Source organism: Mycothermus thermophilus (genome assembly GCF_041956435.1).
Source record: "Mycothermus thermophilus strain CBS 625.91 unplaced genomic scaffold VTJ04scaffold_6, whole genome shotgun sequence".
NCBI lineage: Eukaryota > Fungi > Ascomycota > Sordariomycetes > Sordariales > Chaetomiaceae > Mycothermus > Mycothermus thermophilus.
In genome coordinates, this window is record NW_027191432.1 from 2,213,058 (window position 1) to 2,235,058 (window position 22,001).

General features: G+C 57.4%; 11 protein-coding genes across 11 annotated transcripts; 4 read left to right on the top strand and 7 right to left on the bottom strand.

The window, feature by feature from the left end:
- Window positions 1-1,251: 1,251 nt before the first annotated feature.
- Window positions 1,252-2,315, bottom strand: VTJ04DRAFT_9214 (uncharacterized protein; the record flags this gene model as incomplete). The annotated part of the gene is made up of 3 exons (XM_069367737.1): window positions 1,252-1,475; window positions 1,570-1,662; window positions 1,769-2,315. The coding sequence occupies 3 exons, from the start codon at window positions 2,313-2,315 to the stop codon at window positions 1,252-1,254; spliced, it is 864 nt and encodes a 287-aa protein (XP_069216035.1).
- A 545-nt stretch (window positions 2,316-2,860) lies between these two features.
- Window positions 2,861-4,398, bottom strand: VTJ04DRAFT_9215 (uncharacterized protein; the record flags this gene model as incomplete). Its single annotated transcript, XM_069367738.1, has 4 exons — window positions 2,861-3,625; window positions 3,717-4,077; window positions 4,148-4,230; window positions 4,300-4,398. The coding sequence occupies 4 exons, from the start codon at window positions 4,396-4,398 to the stop codon at window positions 2,861-2,863; spliced, it is 1,308 nt and encodes a 435-aa protein (XP_069216036.1).
- A 25-nt stretch (window positions 4,399-4,423) lies between these two features.
- Window positions 4,424-5,508, bottom strand: VTJ04DRAFT_9216 (uncharacterized protein; the record flags this gene model as incomplete). Its single annotated transcript, XM_069367739.1, has 2 exons — window positions 4,424-4,713; window positions 5,454-5,508. The coding sequence occupies 2 exons, from the start codon at window positions 5,506-5,508 to the stop codon at window positions 4,424-4,426; spliced, it is 345 nt and encodes a 114-aa protein (XP_069216037.1).
- Window positions 5,509-7,238: 1,730 nt separating this feature from the next.
- On the bottom strand, window positions 7,239-8,003 carry VTJ04DRAFT_9217 (uncharacterized protein; the record flags this gene model as incomplete). The annotated part of the gene is made up of 3 exons (XM_069367740.1): window positions 7,239-7,519; window positions 7,655-7,783; window positions 7,880-8,003. 3 exons carry the CDS (start codon window positions 8,001-8,003, stop codon window positions 7,239-7,241), a joined length of 534 nt encoding a protein of 177 aa, XP_069216038.1.
- A 2,539-nt stretch (window positions 8,004-10,542) lies between these two features.
- VTJ04DRAFT_9218 (uncharacterized protein) lies at window positions 10,543-12,748 on the top strand (the record flags this gene model as incomplete). Its single annotated transcript, XM_069367741.1, has 2 exons — window positions 10,543-12,563; window positions 12,646-12,748. 2 exons carry the CDS (start codon window positions 10,543-10,545, stop codon window positions 12,746-12,748), a joined length of 2,124 nt encoding a protein of 707 aa, XP_069216039.1.
- A 24-nt stretch (window positions 12,749-12,772) lies between these two features.
- VTJ04DRAFT_9219 (uncharacterized protein) lies at window positions 12,773-13,363 on the bottom strand (the record flags this gene model as incomplete). Its single annotated transcript, XM_069367742.1, has 2 exons — window positions 12,773-12,943; window positions 13,310-13,363. The coding sequence occupies 2 exons, from the start codon at window positions 13,361-13,363 to the stop codon at window positions 12,773-12,775; spliced, it is 225 nt and encodes a 74-aa protein (XP_069216040.1).
- Window positions 13,364-13,748: 385 nt separating this feature from the next.
- VTJ04DRAFT_9220 (uncharacterized protein) lies at window positions 13,749-13,949 on the top strand (the record flags this gene model as incomplete). The annotated part of the gene is made up of 1 exon (XM_069367744.1): window positions 13,749-13,949. One exon carries the CDS (start codon window positions 13,749-13,751, stop codon window positions 13,947-13,949), a length of 201 nt encoding a protein of 66 aa, XP_069216041.1.
- Window positions 13,950-13,959: 10 nt separating this feature from the next.
- On the bottom strand, window positions 13,960-14,946 carry VTJ04DRAFT_9221 (uncharacterized protein; the record flags this gene model as incomplete). The annotated part of the gene is made up of 1 exon (XM_069367745.1): window positions 13,960-14,946. One exon carries the CDS (start codon window positions 14,944-14,946, stop codon window positions 13,960-13,962), a length of 987 nt encoding a protein of 328 aa, XP_069216042.1.
- Window positions 14,947-16,603: 1,657 nt separating this feature from the next.
- On the top strand, window positions 16,604-19,025 carry VTJ04DRAFT_9222 (uncharacterized protein; the record flags this gene model as incomplete). The annotated part of the gene is made up of 2 exons (XM_069367746.1): window positions 16,604-16,616; window positions 16,678-19,025. The coding sequence occupies 2 exons, from the start codon at window positions 16,604-16,606 to the stop codon at window positions 19,023-19,025; spliced, it is 2,361 nt and encodes a 786-aa protein (XP_069216043.1).
- A 5-nt stretch (window positions 19,026-19,030) lies between these two features.
- VTJ04DRAFT_9223 (uncharacterized protein) lies at window positions 19,031-19,341 on the bottom strand (the record flags this gene model as incomplete). Its single annotated transcript, XM_069367747.1, has 2 exons — window positions 19,031-19,251; window positions 19,314-19,341. 2 exons carry the CDS (start codon window positions 19,339-19,341, stop codon window positions 19,031-19,033), a joined length of 249 nt encoding a protein of 82 aa, XP_069216044.1.
- A 1,424-nt stretch (window positions 19,342-20,765) lies between these two features.
- VTJ04DRAFT_9224 (uncharacterized protein) lies at window positions 20,766-21,972 on the top strand (the record flags this gene model as incomplete). Its single annotated transcript, XM_069367748.1, has 3 exons — window positions 20,766-20,854; window positions 20,932-21,797; window positions 21,905-21,972. 3 exons carry the CDS (start codon window positions 20,766-20,768, stop codon window positions 21,970-21,972), a joined length of 1,023 nt encoding a protein of 340 aa, XP_069216045.1.
- Between the last annotated feature and the right edge of the window lie 29 nt (window positions 21,973-22,001).

A 22,001-nucleotide genomic window follows, 5' to 3' on the forward strand; every position in this document is an offset into this window, starting at 1 on the left:
GGCATCCTTGAAGACCAACATGACATGAATCACCTCTGCACATGCATCACAGACATCGAGGTTGTTTTACCCTCCATCCAGCTTGTCAAAATCAAAGCTCTTCCTAGTTCCTTCAACCCCTCGAAGCAACATGACAAAGGACTTTTAGGTTGCATCCCTCGTCCATGTCCTCATGTCAGGTTGTCACCATCAATGCCTTCGGGCCATAGACAGGACAGACGTAAAGCCGCCGCGCGCGACAACACGTGACGTCGCGACAGCGTCATGACTGGATGGTCAGCACGGCACAAGCCTTGCGAAACGCCTGAGAGCGCTCCAGGAGTGCATTTCGTTCTGCCCATGCGAACATCCAATGCTAGGATGTGCAGACGCTGTCTACCTGACCCAGGCTCGTCAAACAGCTGCATTCTCAAATCATGTGGTGCAGAGGTCTCAAGGGACCTACTCGGAGGGGCATAACCAGCCGATAGCATATCATCTACTATTAGGCAAAAGATATATATTAAAATTTTATACTTACTTCTGCTTGGACTTTTATAAATACTATTCTCTTTTTTTCTTGTTACCTTCTAATTCTGAAATGATAGGGAAAAAACTCTTTTTGCGGCATCTTATATCCATTACATGATACCCCCACGATGCTATTGATCTACTCCTCTGCTGGCCCAAAGTTGCGTAACACCAACACCACCAAACCTACACCAACAGCCAGAGAGACGACGAGCTTCCACCAACAGCTTAACAAACAGACTCGAGACAGGACTCGCATGCTCAAGGGCAAGTGATGTAACTCTTCCTTTCTCAAACTGAATACCTAAATTTACTTGCAGCATGACCAACCATCCCCGACCATGGCTTTCTTCTGAGGTAGGTACAGACGGGAATAGGTCCGGTAGGTTTGTTTGACAAACGGCACTACATCATAGCGAAGACTCCTCTACACAACACAGCCTTCTATCCCAACCCGTGCAGTTTTCGATTTCGTAGCTCCTCTAGGAGGGCACCGTCGCGACCAGATACGCCTCGTTCATTTCATCCCATTCCACTTCTGAACAGTTTGAGAGGCCCAGCGACAGAGACAAGACAGCCAGACAGACAAACCCGCAAGGACCAGGAACCAGTCGCCCATACGCACACAAACCAGAAATCTATTACTCGTATAGCACAAACCCAACCATCCCATATCTATCGATATATCCACAAAGCTAACATCTCCGTATCCATTACCTTAAGTCCCGCACCCTTCCAAACTTACCTCTTCTTTTTCGCCTCCCCCTTAGCCTTACCACCACCGTTGGAATCCGCCGCCGCTGACGACGATGACGAAGAAGACTTGGACTTGGACCCGGCCAAGAAGGCTGCCATGTCAAAGTTACCCATGGGATTCGCGCCCTGGCCGGACGTGGCGGCCATGAGAGCGTTCATCGGGTTTTCCTTCTGGTGCTGTTCCCATTCAGCGCGGAGCTCGGGGTCCACTGTAGTAGTGACGTGTTGGTTAGTACTTAGTATTGAGAAGGAGTCTCCTGGTGAGGAGGGCATATGTTGTTGAGGGGGGAGGAGGAAACGTACTGTTCTCCACCAACTTGGGCATGCCAAAGAACAGCGCCATGCTGACCAGACTGAGGAGGATGATGGGGTTTTTGAAGACGCTCAGGACCGAGACTGCGTTTTTGTCTTGTCAGCTTCTTTGCTCCTCCGCAAAACCCGACCCAATCCCCAAACCGCACTCTCTGTCTCTCTCTCTCAGGGGGAATAGGATAATACTCACAAGAACTCCTCTCCATAAAATACCCCTTCCCCCCAAGCACCCTCACCTCCACCTCAAACCCCTTCCCCTCTCCACCACCCAAAACTTTCACCTCCTCCCCTTTATTCCCCCAATCATTCCCCCGTATCGTCTCCCACGCCTTGACCGTCACCACCTCCCCTTTCCCCCCCTCCCCCGGATCCAGCGTCTTGAACACATCCAACCGCAACGGCGCGAACGCGTGCGTGGGGCAGTGCACCTCGGCCAGGTACGACGCCCCTCCTTGACTCCCACCCCCAGTAGTGATGTTGACCGCGGGAAAGACAAAGGTGTTGTCTGCCGAGAGGGGTGCGGCATAGGAGAGCCCGAGGGTGGAGAGGGTTGCGCGCGTTGAGGCCGGGAGGGCGGCGGGGTTGGGGAGGAGCGGGTTGGTTCCCGGCGCGGGGAGGCGGAGGGTGAGTTTGGCTGTTTGGGAGGTTTGATGTTGGGTGGGTGGTGACGTTCCGGAGGCAAGGCCGGTGGAGGTGGTGGTGGTGAGGAGGAGGAGGAGGGTTTGGAGGGGAAGCATTTTGATGGATTTGTCGGATTGTTGTGTTATGAAGGGTTGAAGTGGTGGTTGGTTTCCCAACTTGGACTTGAGGTCTGCTCTATTCTTTTTGAGCAGTTGGGTATGCGCGCACAGCGGGCGCGGCGGTGGTGTGTTGTGGTAGTTGATGGTGGTTGTTGGGGTGTGGGATAGTTGTGGTGTCGTTGGGAGATGGACGAGAGTTCACTTGGAGTTGGCCTGTGTCGCAGGTGACGGCCGGACAGGGGTTGGGTGGCGGAGAGTGGATCTACGGATCCTCTGGGAGCGCGGCTGCCGCTTGCATTTGGTCACGTTACGAAGGTTACGGTAACATTACGCAACGGGGCAGGTTGAAAACACCATCAGCACCTCCAGCGACCATATTTCTCTCGCGGACAGGCACACAAGACATCGCGAACGCAACCATGGACAGCACGTGAAGACGATTACGTAAGTCCATCGCAAATAATCATTATAGAACCCGACCGCTCGCTATACAACGGAAAGGAAAAATACATCATAAGAGACATCCTCAACCATCTATCTATCTAGTTCGCCGCCTCCTCCGCCTCGGCCGCCTTGAACGACTGCTCAAAGTCGGCAATGATATCATCAATGTGCTCTGTGCCGACCGAGATGCGGATGAGATCCTCCGTGACGCCCGAGCTGATCTTCTCGGCATCCGTGAGCTGCTCGTGGGTTGTGGTCCAGGGGTGGATGGCCAGCGTCTTGGAGTCGCCGACGTTGGCGAGGTTCGAGATGAGCTTGAAGCCGTCGACAATCTTGGACCCGGCGGCGCCGCTGCCCTTGATGCCGAAGCTCAGCACGCCGCCGAAGCCGCGCTTGAGGTACTTCTTGGCCGTGGCGTGCGACGGGTGGCTCTCCAGACCCGGGTACGAGACCCACGAGACGTACGGGCTCTTCTCGAGGTAGCGCGCGAGGGCGAGGGCGTTCTGGGCGTGGCGCTCGGCGCGCAGCGACAGCGTCTCGAGACCGAGCAGCAGCTGCTGGGCCGCGAAGGGGTTGAGGCAGGCGCCCAGGTCGCGCAGCAGCTCGACGCGCACGCGGATGGCGAAGGTGATGGGGCCGAACGTTTCCCAGAACTTGAGGCCGTGGTAGCCCTCGGACGGCTCCACCATCTGCGGGAACCGCTTGCCGTGCTTGCCCCAGTCGAACTTGCCGCTGTCGACGATGACGCCGCCGATAGTGGTGCCGTGGCCGCCGATCCACTTGGTCGCAGAGTGCACGACGATGTCGGCGCCGTGCTCGATGGGGCGCACAAAGTAGCCGCCAGCGCCGAAGGTGTTGTCGACCTGTGGGAGTGAAAAGTCTTGATTAGCGCACATGTCCGGGTCCGGTCTGACTCAGGTTCCAGGATCAGTGTGCGGTAAGGGGGCTACTCACCACCAGGGGCACGCCGGCGTCGTGGGCGACCTTGGCGATGGCCTCAAAGTCGGGGACGTTGTAGCGGGGGTTGCCAATGGACTCGATGTAGACGGCCTTGGTCTTCTCGTCAATGGCGGCGGCAATGTCCTCGGGCTTGTCGCCGTCGACAAACTTGACGGTGATGCCGAAGCGCTGGAAGAGGACCTTGAACTGGTTGTAGGTGCCGCCGTAGAGGTTCGAGGTGGACACAATGTTGTCGCCGGCGTGCGCCAGAGCGCCAATGGCCATGAACTGAGCGGCCTGGCCGGACGAGGCGGCCACGGCGGCAATACCACCCTCGAGCGCAGCAATCCTCTTCTCAAAGACATCGACTGTCGGGCTGTACCGGGGGGTTGTTCAGTCAGTCTCACGCCCATGCTTCTTGGCTGAATGACCCGGTAGCCACTCACTTCATGATACGGGAGTAGATGTTGCCGAACTCCTTGAGGCCGAACAGGCGCGCGCCATGGGCCGAGTCGTTGAAGACATAGCTCTGTGAACGGGGGAGACTTGTCAGTTTGCCTGTTTAGAGGGCCAATGCAAGAGAGACCGGGAGTCTTACGGTCGTGGCATAGATGGGGACGGCGCGCGAGTTGGTGGTCGGGTCGGGCTCCTGGCCAGCATGGAGCTGGAGAGTCTCGAAGTGCTTGAACTCGGCCATTGTGATGGACTGGATTGAAGTCTATTCAGGGGGGTATCACAACAAGAGGGTATAAGACAGTCGAGATGGACAACGTCGACGACAAGAACAAAGCAGCAAGCGGGCAGGCGGAGGAAAGGAGTCTGTGGAATTGAGGAATCTGTGGATCAGGTCTCTCCGCAGGACCCGACGACGGGCGGGAGGAGAGGCCCTTTTCTACTTTGTCGCCGCGCCCTCCTTTCCCATTTTCTGTCTCTCCCTCCTCCCGGCCGTCTCCCCACGCTCTCCGACCCGAAGCCGCAAAGGTGCCCCTCCTCCTCGAGCAGGTCGACCATGCTGCCGCCGTGTGTCAGTTTTTGTTACAGACGGCAGCACAGGGCCACCCAGTCGCGTGTGGTTGCTGGTTGGGGGCAGGTGGGGTGAGTCTCGAGCACGCAATCGCGCCATTCACTCGGTGGCGCGGGGCTTCCCAATCCCATGCAAAAGCCACGTCCAGCCGGCTACATGTGGGGATGGGGATGGGCTGTGTCGTCAATCCCATCTTTGTCTGGTCAAGACATGTCTGAAGACGGCAGCAGGGCAATGTGTAACACGGATGCTCCCGAGTCAGCAACTCGCAAAAAGTACTGCTATTTTTGCAGGGTGCAAGATTGGAAACGGCAACACTTTGGATCCTCTCTTGGGATAGGATGGCGAACCAATTCTTTATCGATATGTGTCACCCCGCCCCAAGGGAATTTTTTGACAGCGAGCTGAAGCAGGAACGAGACGGGCCCGGCACGGCAGAGGCGGGCTGTCGGGGACCTACCTTACCCCACCATGGAACGGCCGGCCATCGGAGGGCACTGAGTTTGTCAGTACCTAGTGTTAAACTGGAGTAGGCTCGGGATCCCGGCATCTGGGCATTCTTCACCCAATTCCATGGACGGTGGATCCCAGGGACACTTCCGTCGCCAGAGACGGCGACGGGTCGCTGGTTTGCACGAATTCTGTCAACCAGCTCGCTCGGGGCTGCATTAAAGCCCCTCTCTCGCCGGCTTGGCAGATCGAGCAATATGATGTGATACATCATTGACCGTGTAGTGCATCCCGCATGCTCGTGCTCGCCATGCCAGATTGGTTGCGCGGCATGGCGGGGTAGCTTCCGGGGGTTGTTGCAGTGAGGTTGGGCTGCAGGACAGAGACGACCTTCGGCTGGACTACCTAGGTGACGGGAAGAATCCTCACCTGCAGCAGACGGGCACCAGCACCTTGACGGGAAAGACCCAAGAGAAGATGGAACCTAAACAACATGCTCACTGGAACATGGAAAGTTCATTCAGGTCCCCGAGTTGGACAGCAGTCGGCGGTGCAACCCATCCCCTCTGCCGATCACCTTCTCTTCGGGGACCATCAGACACACACGTCGACATCTGTCCAACTCAGAGAGACAAGCTCTTGTGTCATCCTGGGGTTGCATCGCGAATATCTTGGTGTTGAACCACAAGACTGGACAAGCATCTGTTTCGAAGCACCAGTCTTTCGATCCATCATTCAAGCCAGCTACCTGGCCTATAGAGGTACCTATTGTATGAGAGTCTTCAACCTAGTCGAGGCATGGACCGCGTTTCCAATCACATGCACCCCAGAGGTTGAGGTGAGGGGCCCAGCCGCACACGCATCCATCGCGACATCGTTCTCGTCGACAAGACAAACCACGAGTAGACCTTGTTGGTCTTGAATCGTACGTTGATCGTTTCCCGCTCAACCCACCGAGCTAGAAACCAAAGAACATGTACGTAACCAACACCCGGTCCCTACCACAAAAAGCAGAACGCCTAGAACACCACCCCAGCCAGCCATCAAGGCCAGACCAGCCGTTGCCCACATGTCCTTTAGGTACCCTCCATCCGTATTGCATGTACATACAAAACCAAAAGAAGGAAAATCATCCGCGTTCAACGTGACAAAAAACGTGTCCATCAACCCCACACACGAGTGACACCCAAATTCCCCAGCTCTCAGGTCCTCTCCCGTCCCTCCTCCGCCTCCCGTCCCGGGACGGGGCTCCGCGGTTACACAAGGGTCTTGGTTGTCCGGCGGGGGAGAGCGGGGCTGTACAGAGAAGTGTAAGTCCTGACATGGCTGACATGGCGGGCATGGCGGGCATGGCAGGCATGGCAAGCCAACCAACCAAGCAGCCAACCAACCCGTTTCCCGTTTCCCAGTGCGGCGGTTCGGGCCAAGCAACGTGGTTGGTTCCGGGGAATATGTAGGTATGTAAGCCGTGTAACAGCCCGTCCGCCTTTTTTAACCTTTCAGGATTTCAGCCCTAGGAACCGGGTTGGGTTGCCACATGGAGGAAGCGGTGCGAAGATATAGATAGCCATGCAGTACCTCCGTGATCCGTTCTCCGCGGGCCCGTAGGGCGTAGGGCTGACGTGCAGGATCTGGGTTGAGGGGCTGATTTCCGATCGGTTGTTTGGGCCGTCGTCGTTGATGTTAAGATGAAGATGGAGGGGTTGTTACTGTGTTGCTCTTCCTGATCGAGATATCGGTGCGATGCTTCTTCCTCCCATCCTTCGCTGTCCTCGCCGCTTCAGTTGTTGTCGCTGTTGTTGTTGGGTATCAAACAGGTCGGGTTCGGATTGATGCTGTGTTGTCCTGTCTGTCTGTCTGTCACCATCGTTGTTGCTGTTCGTCCATCACCGCCACGAGCGTCCTACATCTCCGCGGGCGCATTCTCTCCCCTAGGTATCCTCCTCACCACACACGTCCATCCGCCTCGCCCTGTCCCAACAACACCCTTCCGTAATCCAACCAACCCACCAAAATCTCTCAATCAACAATCCGCCAACGTCAATTTGCACACACCGCGTCGCTCAAACAACTTCCTTCTCTCCAACCATCTCGCCACGACCAGCCGAACCCCGACCGCCCTTCGTCTTCCGCTCGTTGATCAGATCCTTGACGGTCAAGAACGCCGACGCGCTCCAGATGGCAAAGCTCGCCGCCGAAGCGGCCACGTCGGCCTGCGCCGCGTAGCAGACAAAGGTCCAACAGACGACCAGCTGGCCCATGAAGACTGTCAGGGCGGCGAGGCCGCCGAGGTAGAAGAGGGTGTTTGTCAGGTCGAAGGGGAGGAGGAGGTAGGGTTTGGAGACTGAATGGATGGATAGGCCCGGGTATGTTAGTAGGTTGTTTCTTCTTTCCGTCTTCTCCTTTATTCTCTTTCCTTTCTCTCTTCTTGTCCTCGTGTTCCTGGTGGTTTGGGAGAAGTGTTGGGGAGGGGACATACCGTGTGGCAAGAACCGGGGAAGAAGCTCGACGGCGACGAGAGAGATCAGGGACCAGCATGCTGCGGCGAGGAGAAAGGTTGTTTGCGGCGGCGTGGGGAGCGGGGTCTTTTCGTTATACCACCGGGTGACTGGTAGGTGAGAGTCGGCGTGTCAGTCCAGCCGTTCGTCTCCTATCTTTTCTCTCTCTCTCTCTCTTCTTCCATGGAATATATGTGGCGTCTTACCGCAGGCAGACATGACCAGAACCAGCAAGGCAAACATCGCCTGCAGTGTCCGGACGACCCTATTCAGGGGAAATGTTGGGAGCTTCATCTTCATGGACGGGAGCTTCATGGCGGGCAGCTTCATGGTGAGCGGTGTTGGGAAGTGGGATGGATGCACAGCACAGGATCCTCAATCGAGGTAAATACAAGACAACCAGGCCTGAAGTCAAAAGGAGCGACTAGGTCGGGAGTGCAAGAGAAAAGAACCAAAAAGCTAAGATGGCTGTCAGAACCAGAAACGGCAGAGAGATAGAAAGAAGAGAAGGATGGCCCAACAACACTCCCAGTGACGGGCACGTCTACCTAGAAATGTGCCATCCCATCCCCATCTCCCTCGCAATATCTGCCATCCTAACCTCCCATCATCAGCCCTGCTTCCGTCCCGTCTCATGATGCGCAAGGCGCGTGGCATACACAGATAAGGCTGTCGTGGTTCCGGAACAAGCGTTCTGAAACACAGATCATCGGGGAACATTGCTCGGGCATAAAAGATGGACGGCGTCAGCACCGGAGGCGGCCAATGGGCAGCGAGAAACACGGCATCGGGAGGTGTAATGCGCATCTGCTGCGCAGGACACTCGATGCCGGCTGGATGGAAATCCGGTGATGAGATCGTTGATTGTCTTGGGTTGATAGGGGGATGTGGTGGATTATTTTTGGTTGTTGGGAAGTTGTTTGTTTGACGGGGAGATGTTCATGCAGACGTTGCATCTCGGGACAGCAGGCCGGAGTGATGAGAGCAGATAGTTTTATTGGAATGGTATATAGACCATGTCCTGGAGCTCACTTAAATGATATGGCTTCTTGGTGTAGATGCTCCATCTCGACGTTCTCATTCATTCTATTCTCTTGTTATGATGTCAGTGAACCAACGGCCTGGAACCGAACCCCGTGCCACAATGTTGCAGGTCGGGATTTCCGCCCATGCATCCCATGGAATAAAGAGATGAACAAGACAAAAAATGGGGGTAAAATCAGATGACACCCTTCAGCAATCCCATCCTTCCCCAGAGTTTTTTAAGGTTAACTTGACGACGTCTGGTTTTGAAGGGGAGATTCTCGACCGCTTGGCGTTTCGGAAGACCCTCCGGGCATCGAGGATTGACGGAGTATTTGGCTGGCAAGGTCCACATTCGCGCCAAGACCGAGTTTCGTGCTGACTCAGCGTTAGTAGCCGGATTTGGAAATGTGGGGCATTAAGTGGGGCTCTACCCCAATGTTTGGAGACGACCCAAAACCAGAGTTTCCGCCACCATCACAAGCCGAGGTCATCAACCGCCGTCCGAGGCACCAGACAAACCTTCTCTCTGGTGCTTCCAGAGGGTGCCAGAGGGTGAGTTTGATGCCCCATGGCTTGGGCATTGAGATGGCGCTTCACTCAGCACCTCACAGATTTATAAACATGGATGCCGAAGGACAAGTTGGAATGCTCAAGTACCACGGAGTAGGGGCACGCTTCCTTACAGGACATGGTTCATGAAATCGATCTTCATCGACGTTTGTCCCAACCTTGTTGAACAATAAACCTGGATGTCAACCTTCCCTCTCTGCTTGGTGTCGCGATTCTCCACACCCCGCATAACACCCAGGCCACCCCCCGCAGTCTAAAATGCCGCCAACGCCCGCGTCCCCGAGAAACGCGCCATTGCCATGTGTTCAAGGTGCCAGACAGGCGTCTGGCCTCCTGTTCACCCAACGTCAACCATTCTCGCAAATGCGGAGAGGGGACTCCCGGCGCCGTGGAGAGCAGAAAGCCATAAATCCCTAAATCCAATCCAGATGCATCGATCCACCTCGAAAATCTGCTGCTGTCCCATTGGAAAGAAAAGGGGACTCTTGGCCGTCCACATTCCCCAAATCGACACCTTCGCCGGGGAACCCCACCGACATGCATGCCAGCCGAGGCTGACCCTCGGCGCAAACGGCCCTCCCCAGACAGCGGCCCGGACGTCACAGGTCTGGGGCCGAGCTAACCAGCGATGCCAAGTAGTGTAAGTTTGAACTTCAAGAGACTCGAGAGTTGTGTTGTTGTTGGAGCTGTGTGACTTTACCAAATATTCCATGACCGGAAGTCAATTTCTCTGTACCTTAATGAACGACAGTATTCCCCTTGTCAGACCGGTCAGCCCCGGATGCATTTTCTGGACGGTCAGCATGATTGATTGGGTGAATCCGAGATGGACGAGATCTGATCTCAAAAGGTCCAGTCCTCCAGGGCCTTGGCTGCACGCGCGAGAAAGTGCGACACCCCCGGATGCCCCAGCTGGACCTGGCACCCCTGTTCTTTTCGGCTCAGGCGCCCTCCACATCCAAAACCACATGCTCGTTGCCGAGTGCCGACTGTCGACCTTGGAAAAAGGAGCCGGCCTTCCGCCTGCGCTTCATCCCCAGTCTCTCTCCCTCTTTCTCTTATCATCTTCATCACCAGAAGGGGTCGCGCCGTCGTTTTCTCTTCGAATTGACTCTCCTGTTCTCACTGTGAAGTGGGCGCGTCCGCTTCATTGTTCTCTCTCTATTTTGTTATCTATCTTCTCCTCTGAAGCCACCCCCGTTCCTCTCTCTCGAGTCCTTTCTGCCCGACGACATCTTAGTTTCGCCGCGAGCCTACCACTACACCAATCGCCATGGCTCCGTCCAAGCAGGATACCAAGGCCTACATCAAGACCTTGGCGACGCCGCCTCCTCCGGGCGTGCCCTACGCCGTCCCCATCCCCGGCACCGAGCGCCCGAACCGCACCCCCATCTACCGCCACTGGCGCATGCAGAATGGCCCCCTCCTCGAGACCTTCGACCCGGCGCACAAGACGGTCCACGATCTTATGGAGTATGCCATTGAAAAGTATTCCCGGAACCGCTGCCTGGGCTGGCGTCCCTGGAACCCGGTCACCAAGTCATTTGAGCCGCGCTACGTCTGGATGACCTACGCCGAGGTTGCCGAGAGGAGGAAGAACCTGGGCGCTGGTATCGTCGAGCTGCACAAGGAGGTCGGCGTCGACGAGAATGCCAAGTACGGTGTTGGCCTCTGGTCTCAGAACCGCCCCGAATGGCAGATCACCGAGCTGGCCCTCCTGTCGCAGGCCTTGTGGCCCGTCTCGCTCTACGAGACCCTCGGCCCCGAGACCACCGAGTACATCATCAACCACAGCAACCTGGTCGTGGTCGCCTGCTCCCTGCCCCATATCCCGACCCTCCTGAAGCTGGCCCCGCGCGTGCCCAGCATGAAGGTCATCATCTCGCTCGACCCTCTCGACGCCGGCGAGATGGCCGGCCACTCGAAGCGCGAGCTCCTCAACGCCACCGCCGCCACTGTCGGCATCAAGATCGTCTCCATGGCCGAGGTCGAGGCCCTCGGCGCCCGCTCTGGTCGCCCTATGCGCCCGCCCAAGCCCGACGACATCCTGACAATCAACTACACCTCGGGCACCACGGGCGACCCGAAGGGTGTCGTCCTCACTCACGCCAACGGCGTCGCCGGCATCTCGGCCGCTCGCGTCAACGGCACCGTCCAGGCCGGCGACGTGCACATCTCGTACCTCCCGCTCGCCCACATCTACGGCCGCATGGCCGACCAGACGGCTCTCGTTGAGGGCGCCGCCGTCGGCTACTTCCACGGCGACATCACCGGCCTGATCGAGGACATCAAGCTGCTGCGCCCGTCCGCCTTCATGTCGGTGCCGCGCCTGTACAACCGCATCAACTCGGCCATCCAGACCTCGACTATCAAGGCCGAGGGCTTCAAGGGCGTGCTGTCACGCCGCGTCATCGACGCCAAGAAGGCCTCGATGAAGCTCCCCGCCGGCCAGGCCACCAACAAGCACTTCCTCTACGACCGCATCTGGACGCCCAAGGTCCTGGCCGCCGTCGGCCTGCAGCGCACGCGCACCATGATCTCGGGCAGCGCCCAGCTCGACCCGGACGTGCAGGAGTTCTTGCGCGCCGCCTTCGGCAACAACTTCTACCAGGGCTTCGGCATGACCGAGACGTACGCGGTCGGCACGGTGCAGATGCAGGGCGACTTCACGACGGGCAACATCGGCCCGCCGTGTCCGTCGGTGGAGCTGTGCATTGAGTCGGTGCCCGACTATGACTACACGGTCGAGGACAAGCCGCACCCGCGCGGCGAGCTGCTCATGCGCGGGCCCGTCATCTTCCGCGAGTACTTCCGCAACCCGGACGAGACGCACAAGGCGCTCGAGCCCGACGGCTGGTTCCACACGGGCGACATTGTCGAGGTGGACGAGATGGGCCGCTTCAAGATCATCGACCGCAAGAAGAACGTGCTCAAGCTCGCCCAGGGCGAGTACATTTCGCCCGAGCGCATCGAGAACGTGTACATGGGCAGCACCAACTTGATTGCGATGGCGTTTGTGCACGGCGAGCCCAAGGAGTCGTCGCTCGTCGCCATCTTTGGCGTCGACCCGGTGCAGTTTGCACCCTACGCGAGCAAGATCCTCAAGCGCGCCGTGCCGGCGGACGACAAGGAGACGCTGCGCGCCGCGGCCAACGATCCCCGCGTCAAGGCCGACTTTTTGCGCCTGCTGGACAAGATCGGGACCAGCCACAAGTTTAACAGCTTCGAGAAGGTCAAGAACTGCTACTTTGACGTGGAGCCGTTCTCGATTGAGAATGAGCTGTTGACGCCGACGTGAGTTTTTTCCCCCTCTACTCTCCTCTCCTCTTTAAACAAGAAAACAATCGATTTTGCTAACGATATGTCCACAAAACAGTCTCAAGCTCAAGCGCCCCCAGACGGCCCGCGCCTTCAAGAAGGAGATTGAGCGCATGTACGAGGAGATCGCGGCGAACGCGGCCGAGAAGCCTAAGCTTTAAAGTTTTTCCCTCCGCGGGGAATGCTTAGCTTGGCTTTGCTTGTGGCGGTTTCTGATGGCGGTGGTGACGATGATGATGGGGATGGTGAGAGGTGAGAGAGAGAAGAGGGAAGAGGGATACGGGGAAGGAGTTGTGGCGAGGGAGGCTATTTATCATGTGTGTCATTACCCCTTGAATGCGATTATGTATAGCGATCTTGGGGGGAATGTTGATTAGATGTGTATACTCCGGCAAATTATTTACGATTTTTCTTCTCTCTCTTTTCTGTCATGAAATACTCTTCATGTTGTTGTTGAACGTGAGGAACGGGGACGGATAGGAGGAGGCGGAAGTGTATGTGTGTGTGTATGGCGTGTATATGTATGTGTGCCTGAAGTTGTGTTGTCATACTATTTCTGTGTTGTGTCCCCAAATACTGTACATACCACCTTACCCTAGGTAGGTAGGTACCTGGGGCAGGGAGGAAATGACCTGTCTCACGATGGGTCGTCTCTGGTGTTTTGTGTTTGTGAAAGGGAGGAGTAGTACATACATCCATTCATACCTACCTAAGGTACCTACATGCTTCGCGATATAGACAGACGCTGTTAACCCAGCAGACTTGGCGCTTGCCATAGCCTTCTTGCTGGGTAGTTTGGTGTTGAGACGCGTGGTTGTGCAACCCCGAACCAAGGATAGGTACGGGTAGCTAGAGTAAATGCCAATGCATGAGCTGGAGTTGAAGTTGAACAAGGACGTAGGTACCTATGTCTATGCGTCGGTGGGTAAGTAGGGAAGTAGGTAGGTATTATAGGTATGTAATAGTAGTACGGAGTAGCAACAGAGACAAAGGATAGCCAGGACCTATCGAAGCAATCATCCCCAGCTCCGTCCGTCCTTCCGTCCGTCTATGAACACAATGTTCCATAGTACAGTACATACATAGGCACACACGCCGCCCACACGTCCACATCACTGATGGGCGGGTTTCCAACCAGGTAATCCGTCTGCGACTTGGAAAATGAACAAAAACCAAACTCAACTCCCAGGCAAGATAATATGTCAACAGACTGACAAAAAGGCAAGCAAGCAAGCAAAACCACGAGAGGACAATAAAAAACAAAGAACGCCATGCCATCCACCAACAAAAATCCAAAAAAACGCCACTACATATGCAAACAAGTACACTCACCACTCCCAACCCCAAGTCGAACGTAAGTAAGTAACAAAAATCAACAACACCCAGCAGCCTTCCCCTGCCCGCCAGCGTTGCCCGACCCCAACTTGACTCCCGCCTGCTGCTGGCCCCCAGCAGCGCCCGTGACACTGCTCGCCCCTTTGACTCCCGACCGGCGATCGTTCAAATCGTACTTCCCCGCCTGAATGTTTTGGAAAATGCGCTCGGCGACGCGCATAAAGGCGCGCTCGACATTTTCCCCGCTCTTGGCCGACGTCTCGATGTACTCGAGCACGCCGTTCTGGCGGGCCCAGGCCTCAGCCTCCTGGCGGGAGACTTCGCGGCGGGGAGGGGTCGGGTCGGGTTTGGGCGGCGGGGAGATGCTGAGGCGGTGGTGGGTTGTTTGGGAGATCTCTTGAGGAGGTGGTGGAGGTGGGGCCGGGGATGATTGTTGTGATTGGGATGATTCGGAGGGGGAGTCTTCGTCTGGCGGGACGAGGTCGGCTTTGTTACCGACCAGGACGACGACGATGTCCGGTTCGGCGATTTGCCGGAGATCGTTGAGCCAGTCGGTGACGTGGTGGAAGGTGGAGCGGCGGGTGAGGTCGAAGACGAGGAGGGCGCCGGACGCGCCGCGGAAGTAGGAGCGCGTGACGGACTTGTAGGTCTCCTGGCCGGCGGTGTCCCAGAGGGAGAGCTTCATGTGTTTTTGTTGGGGTGGAGCGGGGAGGCCGGACTTGTTGTCGGTGGTTGATTTCGGGGCAATGGGCGGTGATGGAAGGCCTTTTGGTTGATTGGAGGGTTGGGAGGAGCCATCTGGTGGTGAGGTTGCTGGTTGTTGTTGCTGCTGGGTGGCGGCGTCGGTGGAATAGGGAGGGCCGACAGGGACAACACGAGAGCCAAACTCAACGCCGATGGTGACGTCGTGATGGGTGACGAAGCGGCCTTCGCAGAGGCGGATGGTGAGAGAGGACTTGCCGCAGCCCGAGTCGCCGATGCATACGAGTTTGGCGATGTAGTCCCAGGGTACTGAGGAGGACATGGTGGAGGAAGTTGGCGCCGGGAAGCGCGGGGAGAGATGATGAGGAGTTGGCGGGGTGGCCAACAGCCAGTTTCAAGAGTAGAAAGAGAGCAGGAGTTGGAGCCGATATGAGTTCAGGTAACTATCCAAGACAAGTTCCAGTTCGGATGTGCTGCTGTGTATGGTCTCGGGAGATTTGTGGTTGCAGCTCCGAATTGTGTACACTGATGATGAGATACGAGCTGTTGGGCCGATGTTGCTTGGGCAGCGAGTTGGGACGAGCCGGGGAAGGGGAAGAGAAGACGGCGACAGACGACACAGTGAAAGTGAATACAGAGACAGAGGCCTGGCGGTTTTCCGGACAGAGACTCAGGCCTCAGGAAATTGCACTTGGGCTGCTTCCATGTGATATGGAGAGTGGTGTGTTGTTGTCGGCGGTTGGAGATGAGTTCGGTGCTTCTGTCCGAGCGGAAACGTGGGGGGGAGCTCCAGCCAATGGCCAGCCCGGCACTGTTGGAGCTGTCGGGTCTGGTCCACGGTTTGGGGTCCAGGGCCTTGTTTCCACCTCCTCCAAGCTCCGCTTGTCCAGAGACGGAGCTGTGGATGGTCGGGGTTTTATCGGTGACGCAAGCGACCCCGATAAGGCCAGCAGCCAGACGGGGAACAGAGGAAAAAGATGGACATGGGAACAGGGTATCGCGTGCCCAAACCAGCAAAGCCGTCATGTGATGGCCGCTGTCTTTGTGCTCCTCAGAGGTACCTTACCTTACTACCTGCTCTGCACCTAGGTACCAGTCCCACTCCGCTATGCATGTAACACCGCAGAACAGGGCTATTGCTCCCGTATCCAAGCTCTGGCCTTTGTTTTGTCTTGTTTTCCTGCAGGCAGGCAGCTCCATGTCATGCAAAGGCAAGAATACGGAGGTTGACTGTTGACTGGACTGTCCGTCCTCAGCTTCGTCCTCCGTCCTACAGACGGGAGTACGTACAGAGGACACTCACTGGATGGATCCCTGCTGCGGCAACACCTTTGCGGGTGGTGTCCACTTATTGCCGTATCGGGACTGATCTTGTGGGCCCTGCAGCCTGGGCCGCCCGGGTCCAACCGTCCGGGGGTCATGACCGCTACGGGCGGTGTTGCAGCAGCGCCTCGTGCTCTGCATCAGCGGGTGGCTCACTGGCTGCTCACTGGCTCACTCACTGATTCATTGACCGGCACTGGCTCACCGTCACTGACTGGTTGCCTGCTTCCATCTTCCTGCTTTTCTTTCTTGTTTCTCTTCTTCCATCTCTCCTGCATCTCTTTCCCAGGTCCAACACCTCAACCTCAGGTTTGACCAGATGATCGATCCAGACGACGACATACACTAGAGGATAAGCCATCTGATCGGCCAAGTAATCCCCGCCACCGGACACTGTCCCGAACCCATCTGCATGCCTCATCATAATTACGTCGACCCCAACGCCTTGGCCATCGCACCCAGGCCCTCCCCCCACGACGGGACCCCTTCTCCAACTCCCTCCTCTCTCCCGGACTAGATTCCGTCACCCCGCAGTCTTCGTCGCCTGACACAACTCCCCCGCCGTCGCATATTCCACCTTCTCCCTCTCCCTTTCTCTCCCTCTCCATCCCTCCGTCTCGATCCCCAGCCGTCTGGGGTGACGGGAATCCGCCGCCATGTTCTCCGAATGTGAGTGCAGTCCGCACTGTTATCGTTCCTCGCCAGCGCTCCGCTGACCCTTCGCAAAAAGACGCCTCCAGATTTCTAGCACAGTCACAATCACGCCTATCCAATTTCGCCGGACAGGACGACCGGCCGACACGCGCCGGCTCCGACTGGCCCGCGAGGGGAGCTCGCTTCGGCGGCCGCTCGTTCCTCGGTCGGGGCACCGGGAACCCTTATCAGACGGGCGCATCGCGCTTCGGCAGCCTCGCCGCTTTCTCTTCCCGCTATGCCACCAACGATGCGCCCCTGTTTCAAGCCACGCTCGAACAAGATGACGAAGACGAGGAGGACGCCGCCGATCTGTTTGCTCTGCAGCGTTCGCGTCGCGTCTTCTCTCCCGCCCGCCTGGAGGAGAGTGCCGAGACAGAAGGCGACGCCAGTCATGGTTCCCTGGACCGCAGCGGAGAGGGAGCAGGATCATCGGGGCTGGGAGAACGGCTACGCGGCATTCGGAGCAGCTGGAACAGCGGCAGGGGTAGGCATACCCGGCATGCCTCGGGGACAGAAACTCCAGTGCTGTCAGCAGATCGGAAAGGCAAGGGGCAGATGACGTCAGGGGCGAGTGATGATGGCGGAAGGATGGAGGATGTCGCTTTGGAGGAGTCGGTCATGAGTGACGGCGACCCGCCAGAAGACCTGCTGGCTGAGACCACCGAGGACACCGATCCGCCGGCGTTCCAAAAATTCCAATCGACCGCGGCACCGCCGCGCCATCATTTCCCCAGGAGGCAATCAACGGGCGATTCGGAGCTGGGGCTGTCCCGACCGCCGAGTTCCCTCGCTGGAGGGCCGACCGACGCGCCTGCACCGGGAGTTCCAGAGATCGAGGGCGAGATCTTCCGCCACGACGCTTTCTTCGCTTGGCTCTACCTCATTGCTCAGGCGTCGCTGATATCGACCTTTGTGCTGGTCGTGCTTCATACGGGCCGCGGAGATGGCCCGCTCGGCGATACAATCTACACGACGCTGCGCGCCTCGTTCCATCTGCTGGCTGTTGACACCGTCGTGGCCGTGTTGGTGTCGCTCACCTGGCTCGCTGCGCTGCGCTCCTTTGTCAAACCCCTGGTCGCCTTGGTCCTCGTGGCCGTGCCTGTGATTCTCTTCTCTTTCTCGTTGTATCCCTTCATCGCAAGCTACCAGTCCTCGGGTACCGGCAGCACCCGCCTCCAAGACACCGTCATGCGCTGGGCCGCCATTGTGCCAGGCGTTTCGGCCGCGGTCTGGGTATATTTGGTGTGGAAGGGCCGCCGGGCCATCCAGACGGCGGTGGGGATTCTTGAATTCTCGAGCCGCATCCTGGCCTACAACCCGGCGCTTGTCCTGGTCGGCATGGGCTGTCTCGTCACCGTGGTGGCCTGGACATGGATCTGGATTCTCATGTTCACGCGCGTCTTCCTCGGCGGGACATTTTCGAGCAAGCTCGCCCGCTTCGTCATCAGCGCCTCCACCTGGTGGCTGGGTATCTACTTTGTACTCATGTACCTCTGGACCATTTCGATCATTTCGGGCGTCCAGCGAAGCACCACGGCAGCGACCGTCTCGCAGTGGTACTTCCACCGCAACGCGGTGCCCGCGCCCTCGTCCAGGGAAGTGGTTTCGGCCGCCTTCGGTCATGCCATGACCACCATATTCGGCACCATCAGCCTCTCGACCCTCCTAGCTCTCGCCATCCGCCTGCCTCTGCTCATCCTGCCGCGGCGCATGGCCAGCCTCCTCGCGATGCTCGTCTACTCCTTCGTCCCCGCCCCCATCACCGCCCTCACCAACCCGCTCACCCTCACCTACGCCGCCATCCACTCCCAACCCCTCGCGGCCTCGAGCAAAGGGCTCAGCCAGATGGACTTCCTCGCGCCGCAGCGCCCGACCACGACGTTGACGCCCGCCGCCCTGCCCAAACACAACCGCTACTCCCCGCTCCTGCCGTACCGGCTGGCCAAGCTCATCCTGCACGCGACGCGCTTCATCATGGCCATCGCCCTCGGGTTTGCCGGGTGGGTGATCACCGCGCGGCAGCTGAGGATCGACAGGCCGGACGGGATCGGCGTCCGCGGCAGCGCGTACGCGTACGTGGTGGGACTGGTGGCGAGCTTCATCGGCTGGGGCGTGCTGGGCGCGATGGAGGGGATCTTGAGCGGGATCGTCGATGCGGTGGTGATTTGCTATGGCAGCGAAAAGAGGATGGCGACGGGCCCTGGGGGGTATTGCATGGAGGCGGCGTATTTGTTGGGGGATCGAAGGGCGGGGAGAGGGAGGATGATGTTTATTGATTTTTTTTCCCTTTTCTTTTGTTTCTTTCCTGGGATTGCTTGGGTTGGGGATGGGACTTTGGGACCCAGCGAGGCGTTGCTTATGGCTTGCTTTTTAGGAATCTAAAGTAGCTATGGATTGGTGCTCTCTTGGGAACAATCATCATGGTCAAAGGGGGTTGGAGTTTGGGCTGAGAGTTTTATATTTAGGTCGCCTGGTTTGAGGTGAAGCTTTGTGCCAGCCGAGTCTGGAACGGCAGGGTAAGAAGAACCTGGAAGTTGTTTTATGAAAACTGCGCTTGGTCTTGCTGCTGCTGGAAGAGAGGATGGCGATGATGATGACGATGACGATGCTGGGCGAGGTGGGTTTCGCGAGGTGTTACGACATGTGTTTGGGCACTGATGAGCTGCCTACCTACGACCTGCTCATGAATAGGATACATACGCATTATGCATAGGAGAGATAGAATAACTAACGTGGATTGGGATATACTTGCCTCGGGTTTGGTCTGTTTGCATATGTGCACATAGATAGGTAAGGTACCTTCATATGTAAGGTACAGAAGGTAGGTGCCTTGGATCGAGGCTAGGTACTGGCTTGCATTGCATGATGGATGATGGGAAAAGAGTTTAAGAGTTTGGGGACTTATATTGTTCCGTCAAAGTGTCTACGGGATACAAGACCTGAGAAAAGGCCCGGGGACACTTACTCTGTGGGAGTTGGTGAGGTAGTCATTAGGTTACAAGAAGTACGGATAGTAGTACCAGATTTATTTGCACCGCCTGGGAGGATACGCGTCCTCCGTCCCTGTTGCTGTACCTGTTCCGGGCCCGGAGGCTTGGGTCCCCCTAGGTAGGTCTTATAAGTAGGGTCGAATCCGAACGGCCCGGGGATGACATGCTGTGCCAGCCGAAAGGTGAGAGGCACAAGGGGTATAAGAGCAGGCGGCCCGCCATGCCGGGGGCGATGCACCCACGGGCGGACTGTTGAATGCGCGGGAAGTGGGGAGAGGTGGCGTCAACTTGCAGCAGGTCTTGCATGAGCACATGCTTGGATGGTACGCATATGGGTCTCTCTGGAGAGGATGGGCGCCTTTGCTGACGAAGCCTCGAATCTGAGTTCCGCCTACTCCTCGAAAGCAAACGATAGGCTTCTTCTGTCTGTGAGCGATCAATTATCACAAGTACCTAGGTAGGTTAGGTAGGAGACTTGATCTGTCAAGGCAATGGGTATCCATGGAAGCACAGCCCACTTCTTGTTGCCAGCGCGGGGTCTTGTGACTGGTGGGACAGATGACGACGAAGGCTTGGCTTTGAGAGTAAACGGTTGTAGTTTGTTTGCAATTATTCTTCATCTTTCCTCTCGAAGTGACCATCTGCTTCTAAGGCGCAGGAACACATCCTGGAGAAATTGCCACGCGGAGGGAGTGCGTGCCTGAGTGTCGGACAAGAGTACCTTAAAGTGTGGAGGCCTCGCTCTTTGAATGAATCAGCACTGGCTTGTGAAACTGATCAACACCCCCTTCTTCTCCTTTTCTCTCTCTTAAAAAAACCAAGACCTTGGCTGCCGAGTCGACTCGAATTAACTCTTGGACGCCCTTCCGCCCGGACCGAGATTCAAAAAGGCTTGGAAAGCTGACGTTATCGCTCGCTGCGCCCCGCGTTTTGAGAAGTCCAACTCCCACGTGCCGAGTGCTTTAAAACTGCCAAGTACCCCCCTCCATTGCTGCGAGCCGCAGCGGGCGTTGGTCGCTTAACAGACTTATAAGCCTCGTACCGCGACATCCTCCCACCACTACCTCACACCTCACCTTTTGCTCCGTCATCTTTTTTTTTCTTGTCGGCTTTCTTCACAACAACAAACGCCATGGCTGATTTCGAACCTCCTCCGGGCCCGCCGCCGCCCAAGGTTCCCGAGGGCTGGGTCGCACGTTGGAATGAACAGTACAAGGAATGGTGAGTTACCCCCTCTCTACCCCGATGGAAAGATCCCTCCTTGGCTCAGGCCGGCGCAACTAACACCTCACCACCAGGTTCTACGTCAACACCTACACCAAGAAGTCCCAATGGGAAAAGCCCACCGAACCCGCCCGCCCCGACAACAACGACTTCAACCCGCCGCCACCGCCGGCCTACCTCTCATCCAATCCCACCGGCGCCAGCACAGCCAGCAACACGAGCAACAACCCCTTCTTCAACAACCCCTCCTCCTCCACTGGGAACACCGGCCCCCCCGTGAACGAAAGCACCAAGCCCCCCGCCAACAGCACCCTCGAAGAAGACGAACGTCTCGCCCGCCAGCTCCAAGCCGAGGAGGACGCCCGCCTCGCCGCTTCTTTGGGCGGCGGCCAGCAACCGCCATACTCCCAACAACAGCAACCACCACCTCAACCCTTCCCCTCCCAACTCCCTCCCCGACCAGGCAGCAGCAGCGGCGGGAAAAAGGGTCTCCTAGGCAAAGTCCTCTCGGCCGTATCCGGCAAGAAATCCCACTCCCACTCCTCTTCCTCCTCCTCTTCTCCTTACCCCGGCTACGCCTCCCCCGGCCCCAGCGCCGGAGGCGGCATCCCCCCGCAATTCGCCACCGGCTACGCCCCGGCCGGTGCCCCTCCGCCGCCGGGGGGCTACTACGGCGGCCAGCCGCCCTACGGCGGGTACTACCCCGCGCAACAACCCTACGGCCATCACGGCGGCGGAGGCTTGTTCGGCCGCGGGTCGCACGGCGTCGGACACTACGGCCACGGACCTAGGAAATCTGGCGGCGGCCTCGGCGGGGCCGGGGCGGCGATGGCGGGCGGCGCGGCACTGGGCGTCGGTGCCGGGTTGGTCGGAGGCATGTTGGTGGCGGACGCGATTGATGATGCGCATGATGAGGCGCAGGCCTATCAAGCTGGGTTTGGTAAGTTTTCTTTTTTCCTTCTTTTTATTCATTTTTTGTGGTGGGGGTCTTGTGATGTATGTGGGCAGATGAACAGCTTTTTTGCTAACTATTTTGATTTGATACAGAGGACGGAGCCAACTTTGACGGCGGCGGCGGTGATTTTGGCGGTGGTGATTTTGGCGGAGACTTCTAATAAGGAAACAAAAGAAAAGACTGTCGAAT